Consider the following 16,817-nt stretch of genomic DNA (forward strand, 5'->3'; position numbering starts at 1 on the left):
ATTGAGCTGAGAATTGTAACCCTGGCCTGGCAGAAACTGGACCTGGATGGTTTCCTTTGATGTGTTTTATTATAAATTGAAAACAAAGCTGACTTCTGCCCAGCACCCAGCGCGAGTGCATTCCTCCGAAACCCCGACAACAGCCGACGAGGAGGGGAGCCGTGTCCCGCAGCCCGACAAGCGAGCTCGCTATTGATTTTACCTCTGCCCGACCATGTCACCCTGGCCAGTTGCCTTTGTGTCCCCCCGCGGCCCCTGCTCCGCGGGAGGTGCCCGGCCGCCGGCGCCCCGGCGGGGAGCGAGGGGGTCGCTCTCCCCGGCCGGGCCGCGAGTATGAAACGTGGGGGCAGAGCGGAGCAGGGACCTTTTCGAGACGGTTTAGGGCAGGAAAATTCCGGAGCGCCTCACGGGCATGATGCTCTCGGGAAGAAGTAAAATGAATTTCCTGGGAGGCTCCTTTCCGTTTGCCCCGCAAAATAACCCGCGGGGCTGCTGCGGCCGCAGCGAGAGCAAAGGCGGTGCTGGGCTGCCCGGCCGCTTTTGTGCAACGCTGGCTCGGAGGAAGTGAAATGCCTTTATTAGTATGCACAGCAGATGTATTTTCTTTAATGCAACGTCTTTATTCCAGTTGGTGGCCAACAGCAGAATCCGTTTTCCGATGTTATTTGCATTCCCTATTTTATGGAGGATTAAAATATTTGTATTCCTCCAATCTGTAGCGGGCAGACTGAATTAACTTTTTTTCTCCCCCTTTTTTTTTTTAATAACACAATTATCTCATTTAACAATTTGCCTTTAAAAAATACTGTGGCTGTTAGGTTGGTGGTCAGGAGACAAAGGGAGTGAAAATAATTTTCATTTCAATAATTGCCTTCTGGTCAATTTAACTGTGCCTTATTTTGAAAGAGCCTGTCTAAATGAGATTCCTGTCCCAAATGTGTTCCCAGGCCTTAGCCCAGCCTTTAATTATTCCTGAGTTTTTTTTCTTCAGAATAAGACGCTGCACTGAGTAATCACAAAGAAGTCAGAGAGCATCCTTGAACCTTTTCAATAGCAGAGCCACTGATATTCAAATAACATGCAAGGACCATTTGACTGCATGGGGACATAAGCATTTCCAATTCACTATTTGCATAGATCAACTGTCTTTGAAAAGGAAAGGAGCAGTTGTCTTCCATAACATTAAAAAGCCTAGTTATCAAATCAAGTGCTTAGTTTGGGGCTTTTAAAACGTTTACATTTTATCTCAGGTTGCCCTTTACCGTTTGACATGCAAATTTGGTGCAGTTAATTTGGACAATTAAAAGGATCTTCAAGGGAGCTTTGTCACCAAGAATATTCGGAGTTTTCCCCGTGGACCAGCTGAGATAAAGTTGGCCAGAACAAATGATGTCTAGGAGATTAATTAGATATTTGATAAGACATGAATCCCTAATAAGGGAATACAAGGCACAGGGGGCTGCTGTGTGCTCTAAGTCAAAATTAATAACATTTAACAAGATTTTCATTTAGGCATGAAATGTCTTTTCCGGAGTATTGACTCTAGCGATTTATTCCCCTGAGATCACCTCCCAACCTAGGCAGCCTTGTGGCGCTAAAGGCTTTTAAAATTAAATAAATAGTTCCTCAGCACAGTTTAATTTCAGTCTGGCTGGGGGGTCAGTTTCGCGAAACGCGCTTACGGCTCGGAGTGATTCGCGGGGATTTTAGAGGGGTTCGGACTCGATATAATTTTTTTTTTTAAGCACCCCAACCTAAGGTGGTTTGAAAAGAGCGATCGGAGCGCTACAGCTCACCTCGCTCGGGGGCCGCCTCCTTCCCCTCCCGGCTGTTAGCGCACGCCGTATTTTTAATCACATTCAGTGTAAGGAGGACTAGGAGGGATGCGAAGGCTCCTACTAAAAAAAAAAAAACCTGACCCCATGCGAGGGCTGGGAGGGAGGAGGTACGAATAAGAACAAAACCGTGAGTATATTGTTCGGAGTCCTTTAATAATACCAAAATGAAAATATGTCAAGATTTTTTCCATACAGATAAACGCATTTAATTTCTTTAAGTGACCTTAACTTACGTGTTTGAGTGAAATGTTAACTCAACATTTTAAATATCTTTTACATATATACTGACTTCCACAAAGTGCATCAGAAATTTAAAATAAAAAAAAAAACCCAAAACCTCCCTGAATTTCAGGAATTCACCGATTTTAAAAAAGGAAAAAAAAAAGAAAAGAAAAAGAATCCCCCAGGCCCCCCTCTCAGATCAACATTTACAAGAAAAATAAGCGAACACAATCTGGTTTTGAACCCTATTTATACAGATGTTTATGAGATACAGAGGAACTGTCTCGGACTTGCAGTTTAATTTCTCACCTTAAGCCTCTCTTAGGATGTTTTCCTTTGAACAGAAAAAGGAAGAGAAAAAGGAAACGGAAAAAAAAAGTGTCACTTTGTAACTACTTCGCCAGGCGGGACCTGCTGGCCCAGGAGTCCCCGGCAGCGGGCCGGGCCGGGAGGGAGGGCGGCGGCTGCCCGCTGCCGCTGGGGCCCGGGCCCGGGGCCGCGCCGGGCGCTGCGCTGCGCTGCGGGCGGCGGGGCCGGCGCATCCCGCCGCTCCGCTCGAGTCCCGGCGGCGGCGGCGCGCGGCCCGGCGGCGGCTCCCTGGGAGCCGGCGGCGGCCCCGGCCCCTAGGAGTCGCCGGGCCCCGCGGTAGGTTCCTTGCCGGGGCCGCGGGCGGCGCCCACCCCGTCGTGCAGGATGAGGTCGGGGGACTCGGACCGCGGCGTCTCGAGGTTGCTGGCGTCCGTGTCGCTGTCGCTGCCCTTTTTGCCCCCGCCGCCCCCGTTGTGCGTTTTGATGTGTTTGCTCAGGTGGTCGCTGCGCATGAAGCGCTTGTTGCACACGGGGCAGGCGAAGCGCTTCTCGCCCGTGTGAGTCCGCAGGTGCCGCTGCAGCTCGTCGGAGCGGGTGAAGCGCTTGCCGCAGAAGAGCCAGTTGCAGACGAAGGGCCGCTCGCCCGTGTGCCAGCGCAGGTGCGCCTTCAGGTGCGACGTCTTGCCGTACACCTTGCCGCAGCCGGGGATGTGGCAGCTGTGCAGCCCCTTGCGCCGCAGGCTGGCCCCGGCCGGCCCCAGCCGCTCGGCCTCCTGGCAGTTGGGGCAGTCGCAGGTGGCGCGGCCCGAGTAGCGGCGGGCGGAGCGGGCCGAGCCGCCCCCGGCGGCGGCGGCGGCGCCCGTGATCATGGCGCTGGCCGCCGCCACCGCCGCGCTGGAGTCCGTGTAGGAGGGCAGCACGGGCTTGAAGCCCTCCTGGGTGAGCAGGTGCTGGCTGGTGGAGAGCAGGTGCGAGGCGGCCGTGGAGCCCAGGCCCGTGGAGCTGAAGGCGGAGTGGGTGAGCGAGCTGAAGTCGGGGTTGTAGGTGCCCAGCTGGGAGTGCAGCGAGGCCTGGGGGGCGCCCGAGTGCAGCGAGCTCTGGAGCCCCCCCGCCGGGTTCTGCACCTCCAGCCAGGAGCCCGGGTTGGTGTGCACGTCCCACCACGAGGAGGCCGCCCCGTTGGCCACCTCGCCCGCCGACAGCGTGGAGTGGAAGCCCGACTTGTACCAGGACTCGTAGGGGTGCGCCATGCCCACCCGCGGGTAGAGGCTCTCGGCCGCCGAGCTGTGCACTTTGGAGATGAAGGCCGACTGCCCGCCGGGCTCCTGCGGCGACACGCCCGCCGCCGCCGAGTTGGAGAAGAGCCCGCCGTAGTCGCTGCTGAAGGCCGACGAGGTGGGCGAGGTGGAGGCCAGGCAGAAGGCGCTGTTGGCCGTGCCCGTGCCGCTGGCCAGTCCGCTGGAGCCCCTGCTTGTGGCCACCGTGAAACCCGAGAGGCTGGAGCCCAGGTTACAGCTGGAGGTGGAGCGTTTCCAGGGGTGAAACCCCCCTTTGGCGAAGGCGCTGGACTCGGGCAGGGTGGTCAGGGGGCTGGTGTTACCGATCTTATTGCAGGTTGCAGCCAGCATGGCCAGGGGAGTCGTTCCAAATCTCGGCTCTTCCTAAGACAGAGACAAAGCAAGCCCGTGAGCCTCACGAGTCACCCCCGGGGACGCGGCAGCGTGGATGCAATCACGACGCGAAAAGCAACATCGCAAGGAAAGTTTTCTGTTATTTTGGACGAGAACTCCAGCCCTGCCCAACGCGGTAGAGCTTGAGTCCTGCCAGTTTCCAGGGACCGATCTTGCCTGCATGCGCGCTGAACTGATTTATATCGGAAGTGAGGGAAAGCCCTTCGCAGAATCCCAGCGGGGATAAGCGACAAGCTTATCCCGAGAAGGAGCATTGGTTCAACTTTGTGTTCCGGGACGGCTTGAGACGCCTTGGGCTAGCGCTTGGCTGTTTTAACCCACGATCGTTAAAACAGAAGTCTCATGGGAACGAAAGGCGATGTCTCCTAAAGCCACCGTCTCAGAGCGGTAGAAAAACGAGGTGGCAGAAGTATAAACACGGTACAGAGCTTAACGTACCAGCGTTACTCGCCAAGCTCTTTTAGGCACAATCTTTTAGAATTTAGCATTACGCTTCCCAAGTTAAGGGGAAAAAAAAAAGCCTGACTTCTCTAAGGTCCGAAGAGGTTTTGAACTACAACTCTCTGCGAACGATCTCATCGTAAATCTGCATCCGAGAGCCCCCCAGAAACGAATCGAAATTACCTTTCACTTGCAGATCAGCACAATTTACATAACGAGAAAGCGCGGCGCAGCACCGCGGCGGCAACAGTTTTTCCACAGGGCAGCGAGCCCGCTCCCGAGGAAGCCGCGACGAGGGGAGGAAAAAAAAAAAAAAGGGAAAAAAAAATAAACAAAAAAAAAAGAGCATGCAGTTTGTACGGGAACGCGCCCCCGACTTACCCCGAGTATCGACGTAGCCATAGCCCGTCCCTTGGCTGGGCGATGGGCTGGAGGGGGGGAGCGCGCCCTGGCTGCGGCCGCGGCGGAGGCGGGAGCGTGCCGGCTGCCTGGCGGCGCCCCGCGCTGCTCCCGCGGCACTGAGGACACTCGCGGCTCGGCGGGGCTAAACTCTGCCTAAGTGCGGGGAGCGCCCGCTTTGAAGTACCGCTGGCTGCGGCGCTCGCCCAATGAGGGCGCGGGCAGCGCGGGCAGGAGCGGCCCCGCAGCCAATCAGCGCGCGGGGGTGCCGGGCCCCGCACTCGGGGCGCGTGCCCGTCCGAGGCGCGCGGGGAGGAGGAGGAGGGGGGGGGAGATGCAACTCGGCGCGTTGGACTAAAGAAATTATCCTGCAATTAACTACAAAAACAACCCTCGGCTTGACCGTCCTTTGGGTTGTGACTCAAACCGACAAAAGCCAGGAAATTTAAAGTTAGGGCTGACACTTCCTTCTTAACCAACTGGTTGTGGGAAAAGAGGGGAAAGCCACAAAGGGCGAGAGCTGCGAGCCGCAGGTCAGCATGCGCGAAGGACTGGTGTCACGTCTAACGCTGTTCAGCCATATTTCTGTTGTCTGTAAACTGGGCAGGATATGCTATAACCCCCAATACTTATTCAGTTATCTATAAACCTCGTATCCAGTAGAACAGACGTGTATTTCCTTTTATTCAACAGGCCCCTTGCTTCCTCTGTAGGCCGTTGGACAGCTGTCCATGTTGGATACAAATAAGGTATACTGGCATTTTGTGAAAACATGTAACAAGTTTTTTTTTTCTTTGCCAGAATATTGGAAGTGGTTCCAGACACAGTCTATTTGTTACTTTCTTTGCAAAAGAAACTGAGGATGCTTTTTAGTTACATAACCCTAACAAAAATCCAAAGACAGTTAACCAACGTATATGCCTTTCCTCCCGTACCTAGGGGAGACAAAAAAAAAAAAAAAAGAAAGAAAGGGGGGAAAAAAGCATGTGACATCCTGTCGCTTGAGAAGGAGGATTTTATTTTACAGAGTAATCCCCGGCTAAATACTTTGAAAGTCAAATTTGCAGGCGAGAGCACGTTTTCCAAGCCTTATATGCCCCTGTGAAAACGGTGCTGTTAATGGCAGAAAGCGTGCTCCCTCCTAGCAGTGCTAGGGCGCTGCTGGAATAAGCCTCCCCAGCACTTGCCTGTGGCCTCTGCACTGTGCACACTCCACACGCCCAGTGAGCGACAGAGACTTTACCTGCTCTCTGCATGTGCGAAATGTAAGTCCAAACCTTGGCTCCTGACTGTATTGCAGGCTCGTCCCTTTGATTTGTAATTATTGGAAGCTTCTTAGGTAATTGCCTAGAACTTGCCCGTGCTGCGTCCGCGGAAGATCAGTAGAGGTGCAACTTTTTATGATTGCGATTGTCTCTGCCAGGCTGAGAGTATTACGTTTTCCCTCTTTTTCTGCCTTCCCCAGCGCAGCTAGTTACTGTTCTGAAGCAGAAATGCGAGTGCGTTCAAGCCACGCTGGGTGCTTGCTCTGCATTTTAGTCAATATTTCCTTCTCCTCGATTCCGTTTCAGTCATCCAGTATAAAGCCTCATCCTAGTGGATGCAAAGTATACATCGCTAAGGAGCGAGATGGAGGAACCGTGAATTTGAGAGGATTTCGCTCTTCTTTACTTGTTTTGGTTTTTTTTCGTGCTTAAATAAGGCAAGAATTGCATTTTGCTGTACATTGTGTCATGCAAGCTGCAGGACCTCTGCCACCATAGGAAAGGATGTCACTGGAGGTTGTCTTTCATTTGAACGCCTAGGGCTATTTTCAAAGGGCGTTCGCCTTTTTGCCGCTGCGTCTTAAACAAAATCGGGGCAGCGGGAGGCAACACCGTTCTGCGCCTAATGCTTTCCGCATCGAGTTGCAGCCAGCGAACTGCAAGCCCTGTCTCCGAAAGGTCCGCCTGGTGCAGATCACAAGCGGCAGCCTGCTTTACCCGGGGGGGGGGGGGGGGCTGCAGCGCGCCGCGGGTGGAGGCGCTTGAGAGGCGGCGGCGGGGGGAGCGAGGCGGGCCGGGCGCGGAGCCCCGCGGGGCGGCCGGCAGCCGTCGCCCAACAGGTGCCTCCGTCCGGCGGGGGAAGCCGCGCTCCCGCTTCTCCGCAGGCGCTGCCGCCGCTCGCCTAATGCTGCTGATTGTTAAGCCGCAGTGAGGCGTTTCTGGCCAACCCCGGGGCAGCACGGGGAGAGGGTCTTTCCCCTCTGCTTAAGGAGAACTGAGGCAGTCATAAATAAAATAATCGGGAAGCCAGGCAGAGAGGGTGACGTTTGGAAATGCTCCGTCTGAAAGCGGTGACTGAAGGCATTCACCGCCCGCTCGGGCTCCCGAAGCGCAGCAGGCTCTCTGCCGGCTCCTAGCACAGGCGGGTACGCGCGTGCTGCACCCTCTCATCCCTTCTGTAGTAATAAAAGTAACTAAAATCCGCAGAAGCGAGGCACGCGTTGAAAAGACTGAGCGAACGGCAGCGAAACGGGGAACACTGCTAAAATCTTTAGGGGGGGGGTCAAGTATTTTCTGACAGATTTTTTCATACTCCAAAAATCTAGTTTTTAAACAAAGATCAATGTGTTATGCTAAAGTGTTGAGCTGACTGTTAAAACATTTGGGGGGATAATGACAATGTAACAAAGGCCTGGTTTGGAGTGAATCATCACCCTTTTAAAAGTTAAAGCAATTTTCAGGAGAATAGCTTTCAGCAAATGCTTTACATTATTCAAATCGGCCAAATAATGCTCTATTATAGCGCCTGAATGCTGCCAGTCAGCCCATAAGTGCAATTTGTGCAAAGGCTCGGTGCCTTATCTCCACTTCTTTATAAAGAGGTGAATATAAAACAATTTCTTCCAAACCCAGACAGAGAGCACGAAAATTGCTTCCCTTTCTGCAATCAGGGCAATTTAACTGGAGTGCAATTAGCACTATTAAATGTCGATTCTGCATAAACAAATCTGACTAAGAAGCGAAAGTGGGGTGAGAACCTCATATAAACTGAAACTGATTTTTTAAAATTATGTATCCGGGTCCTTTACAATTGATCCGTGACGTTTTCATCTCGGAATATATTTACATCATAAATACACTACGGTTAAATCAACATAAATCTTGGAAAAAAAAAATCTCAATATGAATACTAATAAAGAAGAATAGCCTAATTAAATGCAACAGTTCACTTCCTTTGAACAATATTGTTTCCCATCTTCCCTTTACGTGTGTCTTTTGATCTGTGCAACTACTAAAGTTGCTGTCTTTAGGAGGTAAAGCCGGGAAACAATTCGTTCATTAAAGCTGATTGGAAGGCTCCTGGCTTTATATTCAAGAGCGTCAGATGAAATGGCTCTTCTGTTCAAACAGAGCTCTGGGGAAGATCTGCCAAATATTTTCCAAATAAATCGATTTAACAGCAGTTAAATGTAAGGCTGCTGTACAATTTCCTGTGAATCCTAGGAGGAGCACGGAGTTTTATACATGGATGTTTCGGGTGGGAAAGGAGTAAACCCTTCCAAGTTCAAGAGAAGCAGCCTAATTTTTCTGCCAAGCAGAAGGAACGTGTGCAGGAAACGCATAAAATGATCATCGCTTATACAAATAATAGCGTCCTGCCATTTTTTTTTTTTTTTTTAGCAACAGGACTCCCATACGAACCTCTCTCTCTGTCTCTCAATTAGGCTTTTCATTTACGTGATCTAGAATCTACCATTGATTATCAGAGCAACGCAGAGGGGGATCTGATGATAAATTAATAACTTCAGTTAAGAAAAGGCTTCCCCACTATTCTGCCAAAGAGTAGGTAGTAAAAGGGGGAAGAATATATAGAGATAGTGTTAAAATACAGACCTTGGTGCCTGTTGAGTCCACTGAATTCTTCCTGCCGTAGAGTTTTCATTTGTGGGTAAAGATGAAGTGCAGCTTTTGATTAGAAGGAAATCTTTTATAGTTAATAAAAAGGGGGTGAGCACTGGGATCAAATAGATCATGGAAATTAAATGAAAATTGAGGAACTCTCCAACAATTTCTGCTTGAGCTTTCACATAATATTTGTTACATAATGCACTCCCTTCTACTCCTACCCACCTACAAATAAAGACCCAAGATGGAGCATTAGATAGGGCTTTAATCTTTCCTCGGTGTTTAAGGTGACACTGTTTGGAAGTAGCAGGGCGACACATATTACGCTGCACTTAGAAAATCAGCAAGATAGTTTTAAAAATCCTCTTGTCTATTATTACACTTGAAAATACGTTTATAGAACTAATTCTCTTCCGCTAAATTTATTTGGACCATGTATTTTAAACCTCTCTCGTTCTGTTTATCTCCGCCGAAGACACGTTAACAATTAAAGGGAAGACTAGTGTCAAAGGAAGGAAGGTGACTGTAGACTGTATGATGATTTTAATTACTACAATTATTGGAAGATTATTCAACAGCATCATAGATTTGTTTTCTGCATTGATAGGAAAGTCTGAGGAACACTATGAGGGTGAGGATTTTATCTCTTGGTTCACATGCTTTACAAAGCTGTTATGATATATAGGTTAGACATGACAAGCTCAGGCTGCAATAGGCTTGAAATTCAGCCAGTGCCAGCGTTCATAAAGCTTCCTTAAAATGAAGAAAGTGTGTCTCTAAATAGAAGGAGTTTAATTAGTAAACGGTTGGACCCCCGTTTATAGAGCGTAGAGGCACCTTTTTCATACAAGTCTGTTAAAGAAGCTCCGATGACTTGGTAATTAGGACTGTATTTTAAGTAGACAAGCACTGACCACAATTGCTAGTTTGACAGTCTTCCTATAGGAGTCAAAACCCGGAAGGTATCCTACCTCTCAAGCTCCTTAACTTCCAATTCTTCTTCTAGCACGACTTATTAGGGGCGAACGTAAGCATTAGCGCTGTAGAGATTAACCGGGAGATTAGACGTCTGCTTAAACAGAGCATCCTTAAAACAGAAGATACCTTTCCCCATGTTTCTTCTAGTATCCTACTTCTGATACCGTCCTAGCTTTTTATATAACGTTTTTCGCAAGGCATGACTCAGCATGTTGACTGTGATTAAGCACGCTGTCTATCCGTAGATAGAGATATGTGGGAAAGTAATAGGCAAGATGATTGACGTTACCAAGTTCTCTTCAGTCCACAATGACCAATAAATCCTACTGCAGGTTTTGCCCATTAATGACTTGCTGATTTGGAAGAGGGAAATACACTGGCTCCCCCAGGTGTATGTTCCCCTCTTCCCCCCTCCCCCCGTCCTGGGATTAGGACGAGGGGAGACGGAGAACCGTTCATTGTGCTCCTGATGTGTTCTGTAATTACTGGAGCTCAAGCTTAAGGTGAATTTCAGCTCAGATCATGAACCATTTCACGTTCAAATGCAAGCTTGCAGTACTTTCCTAGTGGCAATTAGGAGCCTATTACAAGCCATTAGATTGATCAATGTACCTTAAACAATGTGAATGATTTATATGGCAAAGAAAAAAAAAACCCTTCTCACATCCATTGTACTGTTCCAGCGACCAACCTGGCCCTGTGTGTCCATTCATCACAGCTTTAAACAACAGAAGCGATTTATTTAGAAAACTTACATGCAAAGAAACAGGCTCAAGCCCTTCGTCTTGAGAGGTATTCGAGCTTCGTCTGCCTTTATTGTCAAGAGAGGTAGGTTAGGAGAATTCAGCCACGGGGGGGGTGGGGGACGAGATTTGCTGGTTTCCAAACAGATTAATTCACCTTGTACCTGAAAGAGGGGAACAAAGAGGTTCCTGACTGCTTCCTAAACAAGCCCCTAATGTGCTGTGCATATGCAATGCAACGAGGAAAGCAGTGGCTTGCACATTTGCTTAACGAAGTGTTTGGGTAGCTTTGTAGCCTTTTAATGCCATGGGGGACCGGGAACCATTAGCCCTTGAAGTTCTGAAGCGGCCAAACGGGCGGCGACCCGCTCGGGGATAGGCCAGGTGATGAAGGAAAGGGGTATGGCAGAGCCTTCTTTACGATGCCTAATTATTCCAACCGCTCCGAAACGAAGAATGACAAAATATCAGGGGCTACCAAAGCCAGAGGAGCCGCCCTGTAGGCCCCGAGTCTATTTGTATTTGTCGCCTTTCAAAGGACGCAGGGAACCGCACAGGACGGGGAGGTTCCTCCCGGCAGCGCGAAAGGTAGGGGCTGGGAGAGGCTGGTGACTTCGCACTTGCCAGTACCCCGGGAGGGGTGCACAGAGTCAGATCAGAAGGACTAGGACCATGCTTTGCCCTGAACTAAACGGATGGCCACTATTTGTCCCATTTTCCTTATCTTTTTTGCTAATCTTATTCACCTTGCTACTTAGCACTGGAAAATTACTGTCTTCTCTATAGCTGCAACGAAGTGACTGAATGAATCTTTGGCTTGGTGTTAAAACATTTCCGACATGTTCTGAATTTAAACCACTGCAAAGAAAGCACACATGTGGGAAAAAAAAAAAAGAAACCATTCTTTAAAATAGCTCTTTGATGGGACCAGTGTAACTGGTGACAGCATTTGTTAGGAAAAAAACACTTGTAAGTCTTTCTTCTGCTGGAAATTTATTTTGAGATATCACACGACGGAGAACGTTATTAATTCAAGATCCCAATTATTGTCTGCATTTCAGTAACAGTCTGGTCTACTCTTTTCTACTTTCGGTCTCCAGGAATCACTTCAATGCTTGTCAAAAGTCACCATTTTATCACGTCATTTTCTGCAAGGAGGTAAGCACACAGTGCATCAATATCTGTACAAAGAAAACAGACAAGGGATGGGTGTCAAATCCCATGAAGAGATATGACCCTTTTGTTGCAAAGAGTGGATACAACCACTTTAGAATCTGATTTTCCAAGTTGTTCATATGACATTGAGGACTGTTCACTTACTAATCTAGTTAGCTGCTGCTTCTTTTCTTCATGAAAGGGGATTAGTAAGATGCAACATCTACCATGTAAACTGAACGATAGATGCAACAGGAAGACATGAACTGTCCTCCCCCTTCCCTATAGGAGATCCTATAATGAGAGGGAGTGTTTCTATTGAGCCTCTCACATACTAAACCTGGTTCTTCCCTTTCTTATAGAGCCTACACCATCAAGAGCTTAACACATAGAATCAGCAGTGTGTCCTGCTTACCTTAAAGTTGTTCTTTCTTATAGAGAAGACGTGAAAGAAGAATAAAAGATTTGGAGCCTCTTTCAAAGGTTTTGTAGAGATTGTCCATTTAGTCATTGTGCTTTAAAGTCTTTTTCCTTCTCCAGAGCTTTGTATTTGTCACTTTGCCCAGGAGAATTGCTGTGCCAACCTTCTCAGGACAGGTCCTGGCCTTCCCGTGCTTCAAGTATCTGTACAAAAACTACTTAAAGTGCTTTCTGCAAGCCTTAACCTACACACATGTATTCTCTTGTGAAAAAGCAGCCTATGCTTCCTAGCATGCTGCTTCAGGCACTTACATTCCATCTGGGTTGCATTGCCCTTTAATTATCAGTCTTCTTATTGTGATCAAGTGAACTTTTACTAATCTCCACATTTATTGGTAAGGTAAATAGATGCTGCTTTTAATCAATATGAAGAGCCACACCAATGCAGTTCGAAGTAACTTAAGTCAACTGTAAAGAGTTCAATGTGTGTATAATTACAGAGGACGTCAACTATTCACTCCAGTCTAATTCAATGTCTCTATAGAGACAGACTCCCTTCTTCTTCCCCAGTCCCACTCTCACCTCTTCTGCATCCCCCACCTCCTCAAAAAGCAGGAAAGAGTAACACAGCAGAGGCCAAGCAGCAGCCCTGCTGAACTTCAGGCTGCTTAACAGATTGAAACTGCTAGGTGCATATAAGCATATGGGTACAATATAACACTTTCTTCCAACAAAAAACATTGATTGCATCTTGGCCCTGGTATTAAATGTGCTATTATCAGAAGAAGCTGAAATAATGCATACAGTCACTTTAAAAGAAAGCAGGTTTCCTTTGCGAACATACCTATTATTTCAATAGTACTTGAGAACTATTTCAATAGTGGCCAGGTTGTTGCTTACTGAAATACATTTGAATTGAATACATATATACCAAGTTTTTTCTTTTTAATTTTAGTTTGAGTTAGTTCTGAAGTTCTCATTAAATTTACCATTTGTAAAGGACAGATTAAATGAAAATGGCTTTTAGAAAAATAGAGCTAGAAATTATTTTGGCCTTTCTGACCTGGAAGAGGCAATAATTTGCAGTAGCACTAGATATTGCACATGTCTGACATTTTTAGGTATTCCCTTGCAGTTTCAGACCCCTGTGCAGCTGAACTCAGGCTGGGACAGCCCAGAAGTCAACTTTTTTGTTAGCTTAATGTAAATGAGAAGACTACAGCTGTCTCAAGCAGTCTAGGCAGACAACACCAGTGGAAAATGAAACTGGTAAGGGCAATGATAAGAAAAGAATGTCTATTATCCACAATAATGCTCCTAACACTTTCTGAACAGCTATTAACTGTGTCTGTCCATAATTGTCCCTTTTACAGTAACGGTGCAATCTTTTGTTCAGAACACTTACAGAAATCTCTGTCCACTGACTTTTACAAATGTAAACAACCTATACAGCATTTTCTAATATGAAACAAATGTGGTAAGTAGGTCCCAAATTAAAGAATCACTTTGACTGGAATGTTTGAAATGCTCAAGGGATTTTTGGGTGCATTTGAAAATGCCACCATTTACATTCAGTTTCCAAACTCAGTCCCATATGTATGTATGAGTCTGAGTAGGACCTGTATGGCACACTATTACTAAATTTGGGTGGTTGCAGTAAACAGCTCACTTTCTCTTTTGCAAAGTGATACAAAATGAGTTGTTGTGGGTTGTTGCTGTCTAACGTTTCTCGTGGCTTTCATTGCACGCTAACATGAGTGGTTTTCAATGTTGGTACTAGAAACATATGTCTACTTAGCAAATAATGTGATTCTGATATTCTTGGTTATAGCAAAACAGCTAGAAGCCAATATTTGTATCCTACCCACCCCTGAACCCGAATTTGTAATCCTATTAGTTAAAACATGTTAGTTAATCTTGTTAAAATAGGACTCAATGCAAATGTGTACTGTTCAGCACCTCCGAGTGATTACAGGCAGTGAAACTAAATGCAAGTTTCACATTTTAAAAATCTCATCTCCGTATGAGGAAATACAAGGTTCACAATACCTATGCATCACTTATGCAGTATAGCTTTATTCTCTATTACACATTTTGGAGAAAATTTAGCAAAGCTGCTCCTAGGCTTGCTCAGCCTGAGTCATGTACCACAAAAAGCATGTGGTGTTTGCTTGTTTTTTGTAAACATGATGTTTCAAAAGCATTGATCGCAGGATAAGAGTAATAACACCCAAGTCATTATCCACACATTTAAACAGAAACTTCACCTGAGTAAAGACTACATACTCCTACTCAAAGTAAGATGATGAAGTTAGTGCATGTGGAAACTTATGTTCATTCAGAGAGAGTCTTCTGAAAAATAGTGTAGTACTAAATACGATGGCAGGCTTTGGAAAATTACTTTGTTGCATTCAGCTTTAATTCTTGAGACCGCTTTGGAACTCCGTTTTTTCCAAATAGTTGGAAAAGTGCTGATTCCCAGACCACCCAGAAGTGATACTGCACTTTTCCAGGGAGCAGCTGTGGTGGCTGCAAAGAGACTAGCAGTATCCTGTGAAGGAATAAGAGTCACAGAATACCCCTTTGTGCCAAAAGCGCAGACTGGTAAATATTACAAAAGGTGGTCCTATCGCTCTGTGAATGAGGGACTCAGCCCAGGTAACACCGGATGTTCTTTTGGATGTCAAACGTGTAGAGGAACTTAGGGTAGAACAAATCTGAAGTATCAACAGTTTTGCAGCTCCAAGACTGAAAGTCTACAAACTATCTGCAGGTAGTCTCTTCCCTGAGCGCACATGCTCACATTTGTGGCGACGTGAGAAAGAATGACAAGATCCCTATAAATTAGTTAATTAAAAAGAAACTAAATAGTCAAACTAGCAGCTTGATAGTTTGATATTCGATTGACTTTTGTTACGCTATTTTTCAAACAGCTGTTACCATAACAACATGACATATTTTTCCTTTAATTTTTTTTTAGCTGTTTGAAAAAAAATTCTTGCCAGAATTCTTCCATAATAGCTTCCATTAACTGCAGTGACTTCTCTTGGTGAGGCCAGTGCTGATGTCTCCTGCTGTCACAAGTCACTCACAAATATAGCAGATGTTTTGTTTGCTAAGGCCAATTTGAGCTTTATGAAACAGGTTGTGGTTTTTTTTTCATCCCCAAAGAGCAAATATCAGTAAGGACGGGATTCAGAACTGATCGTTTGCCGTGGGCCAAGGCACTTGATAACTGTCAGTAGAATTTGTCCCACAGATAAAAACTAAATCAGACCAAACTGTAAAGGTTCAACTTAAAAACAGCAATAACATACCAAATAGCAAGAGTTAGATTTTTGGCCTGTTAGAGAGTTACATATAAAACTATATAAAAAAAAAAACTCAAAAAAAGAAAAAAAGGAGAAGGGGGAATAAAGTAAGTACTAATCTTTTAGGAGGGCAATATTTTTTTTCCATTCTGCAGTACATATGTTCCTAAACTCTTAGGATAAATGTTTTAGAAGAGAGTGGTTTAGCATAACGAAACAAAAGTTACTATAAAAACAACCGGAAAAAGCAAAATAAAAGATATCTCCTTTAAACAGAAACACTAACAATTTTATTTTAAATTCCAGTAATTTACATGACTAAGAAATAATCACTTTACCAAACCTTCCACACACTTTACATTGGCAAACAAGTTCCGGTTATTATATTTGATAAATTTTCTGCTAATAGCATCTTCTTTCTGGATACATTTTTAACGTCTATCTTTTCATCAAGTCTAGCAGCACCTCTGCAGAGTAAGTATTGTTCTTTCTATTTGGCAGGAGAGGGAAACTGAGGTCCTAGCTATTCAAATGATGCATGATTGCATGGCAAATCACTGTTCTCACATTATTACATTTTTTCATTTATATCTAAAGTATACAAACTTGGCCACTTAACATTTTTATAAGTCAAAATATACATCCTTGTTTAGTTTCCAAATTGCAAGACCTGCATTTTCTTCTATATTAAATATTCAATAGATCTAGGCACAAAACTAATTATTTTTGCAAGGCTTATTTTGTAATCAGCTTGAACTGTTTTTAAGTGTCAGTTGTTTTGTTTTTTTTAAGCAGTTAGCACAGAAGAAGAAGAAGTTCCATGACTTACTTTAATGTTATTATCTAAAATGTATTAGAAGAGAAGAACATTTAACTACACGTTATTTCTACATTGGTTGCCTGAATGGAAAATAACTAGCAGCTAGCCATCCAATATTGGCATGTCACTTTCCTAGGGGAAAACATGTCCATGTCACATATGGATGTGGGCATCCATAGGTATGCATGCGTGTCCATGTTTTCTTTGCATTAACCAAAAAATATATTTTCAAGTCTTTTAAAGTTAAAAATGCTGCTGAACAACATGCATTTATTTCCATGCTCTGTTTCTGAAATCAGCATTTGCATGAGTAGTTTAAAATTAATTCCAAAGAGCATATTCCAGATTTGCACAAGTGTAAATGACATCAATACATGGTGATCTGGTCCTAAGATTTCAGTGAGATTCAGTGAGATTTCAAATGCCATGTCTAGTTTGTGAGGGCATCAAATATTTCAGTGAACTAGGAATGTTTAAAATAGCAATATATTTTTGTTCCCAATTCCTTGTAAGAAACATCACGGATCTTGTAGCTCTATATTTAACATTCAGAATGGGTAGCAATTTGCTTTCTGTGTAGTTGATTTTTTTTCTAGTGTG

General features: G+C 45.7%; 1 protein-coding gene across 1 annotated transcript; it reads right to left on the reverse strand.

Moving 5' to 3' along the window:
* Nucleotides 1-2,683: 2,683 nt before the first annotated feature.
* Nucleotides 2,684-5,009, reverse strand: SP9 (Sp9 transcription factor). Its single transcript, XM_068949593.1, has 2 exons — nt 4,883-5,009; nt 2,684-4,030 (listed from the first exon to the last, which is right to left on the reverse strand). Exons 1-2 carry the CDS (start codon nt 4,901-4,903, stop codon nt 2,684-2,686), a joined length of 1,368 nt encoding a protein of 455 aa, XP_068805694.1. The 5' UTR covers nt 4,904-5,009.
* Between the last annotated feature and the right edge of the window lie 11,808 nt (nt 5,010-16,817).

This window comes from Struthio camelus, chromosome 6 (genome assembly GCF_040807025.1).
Source record: "Struthio camelus isolate bStrCam1 chromosome 6, bStrCam1.hap1, whole genome shotgun sequence".
NCBI lineage: Eukaryota > Metazoa > Chordata > Aves > Struthioniformes > Struthionidae > Struthio > Struthio camelus.

Coding starts and splice junctions, on each gene's coding strand:
- SP9 (XM_068949593.1), bottom strand. CDS start 4,903: ATGGCTACGTCGATACTCGGG. Junction 4,031..4,882: donor TGGCTACGTCGATACTCGGG/GTAAGTCGGGGG, acceptor TCTCTGTCTTAG/GAAGAGCCGAGATTTGGAAC.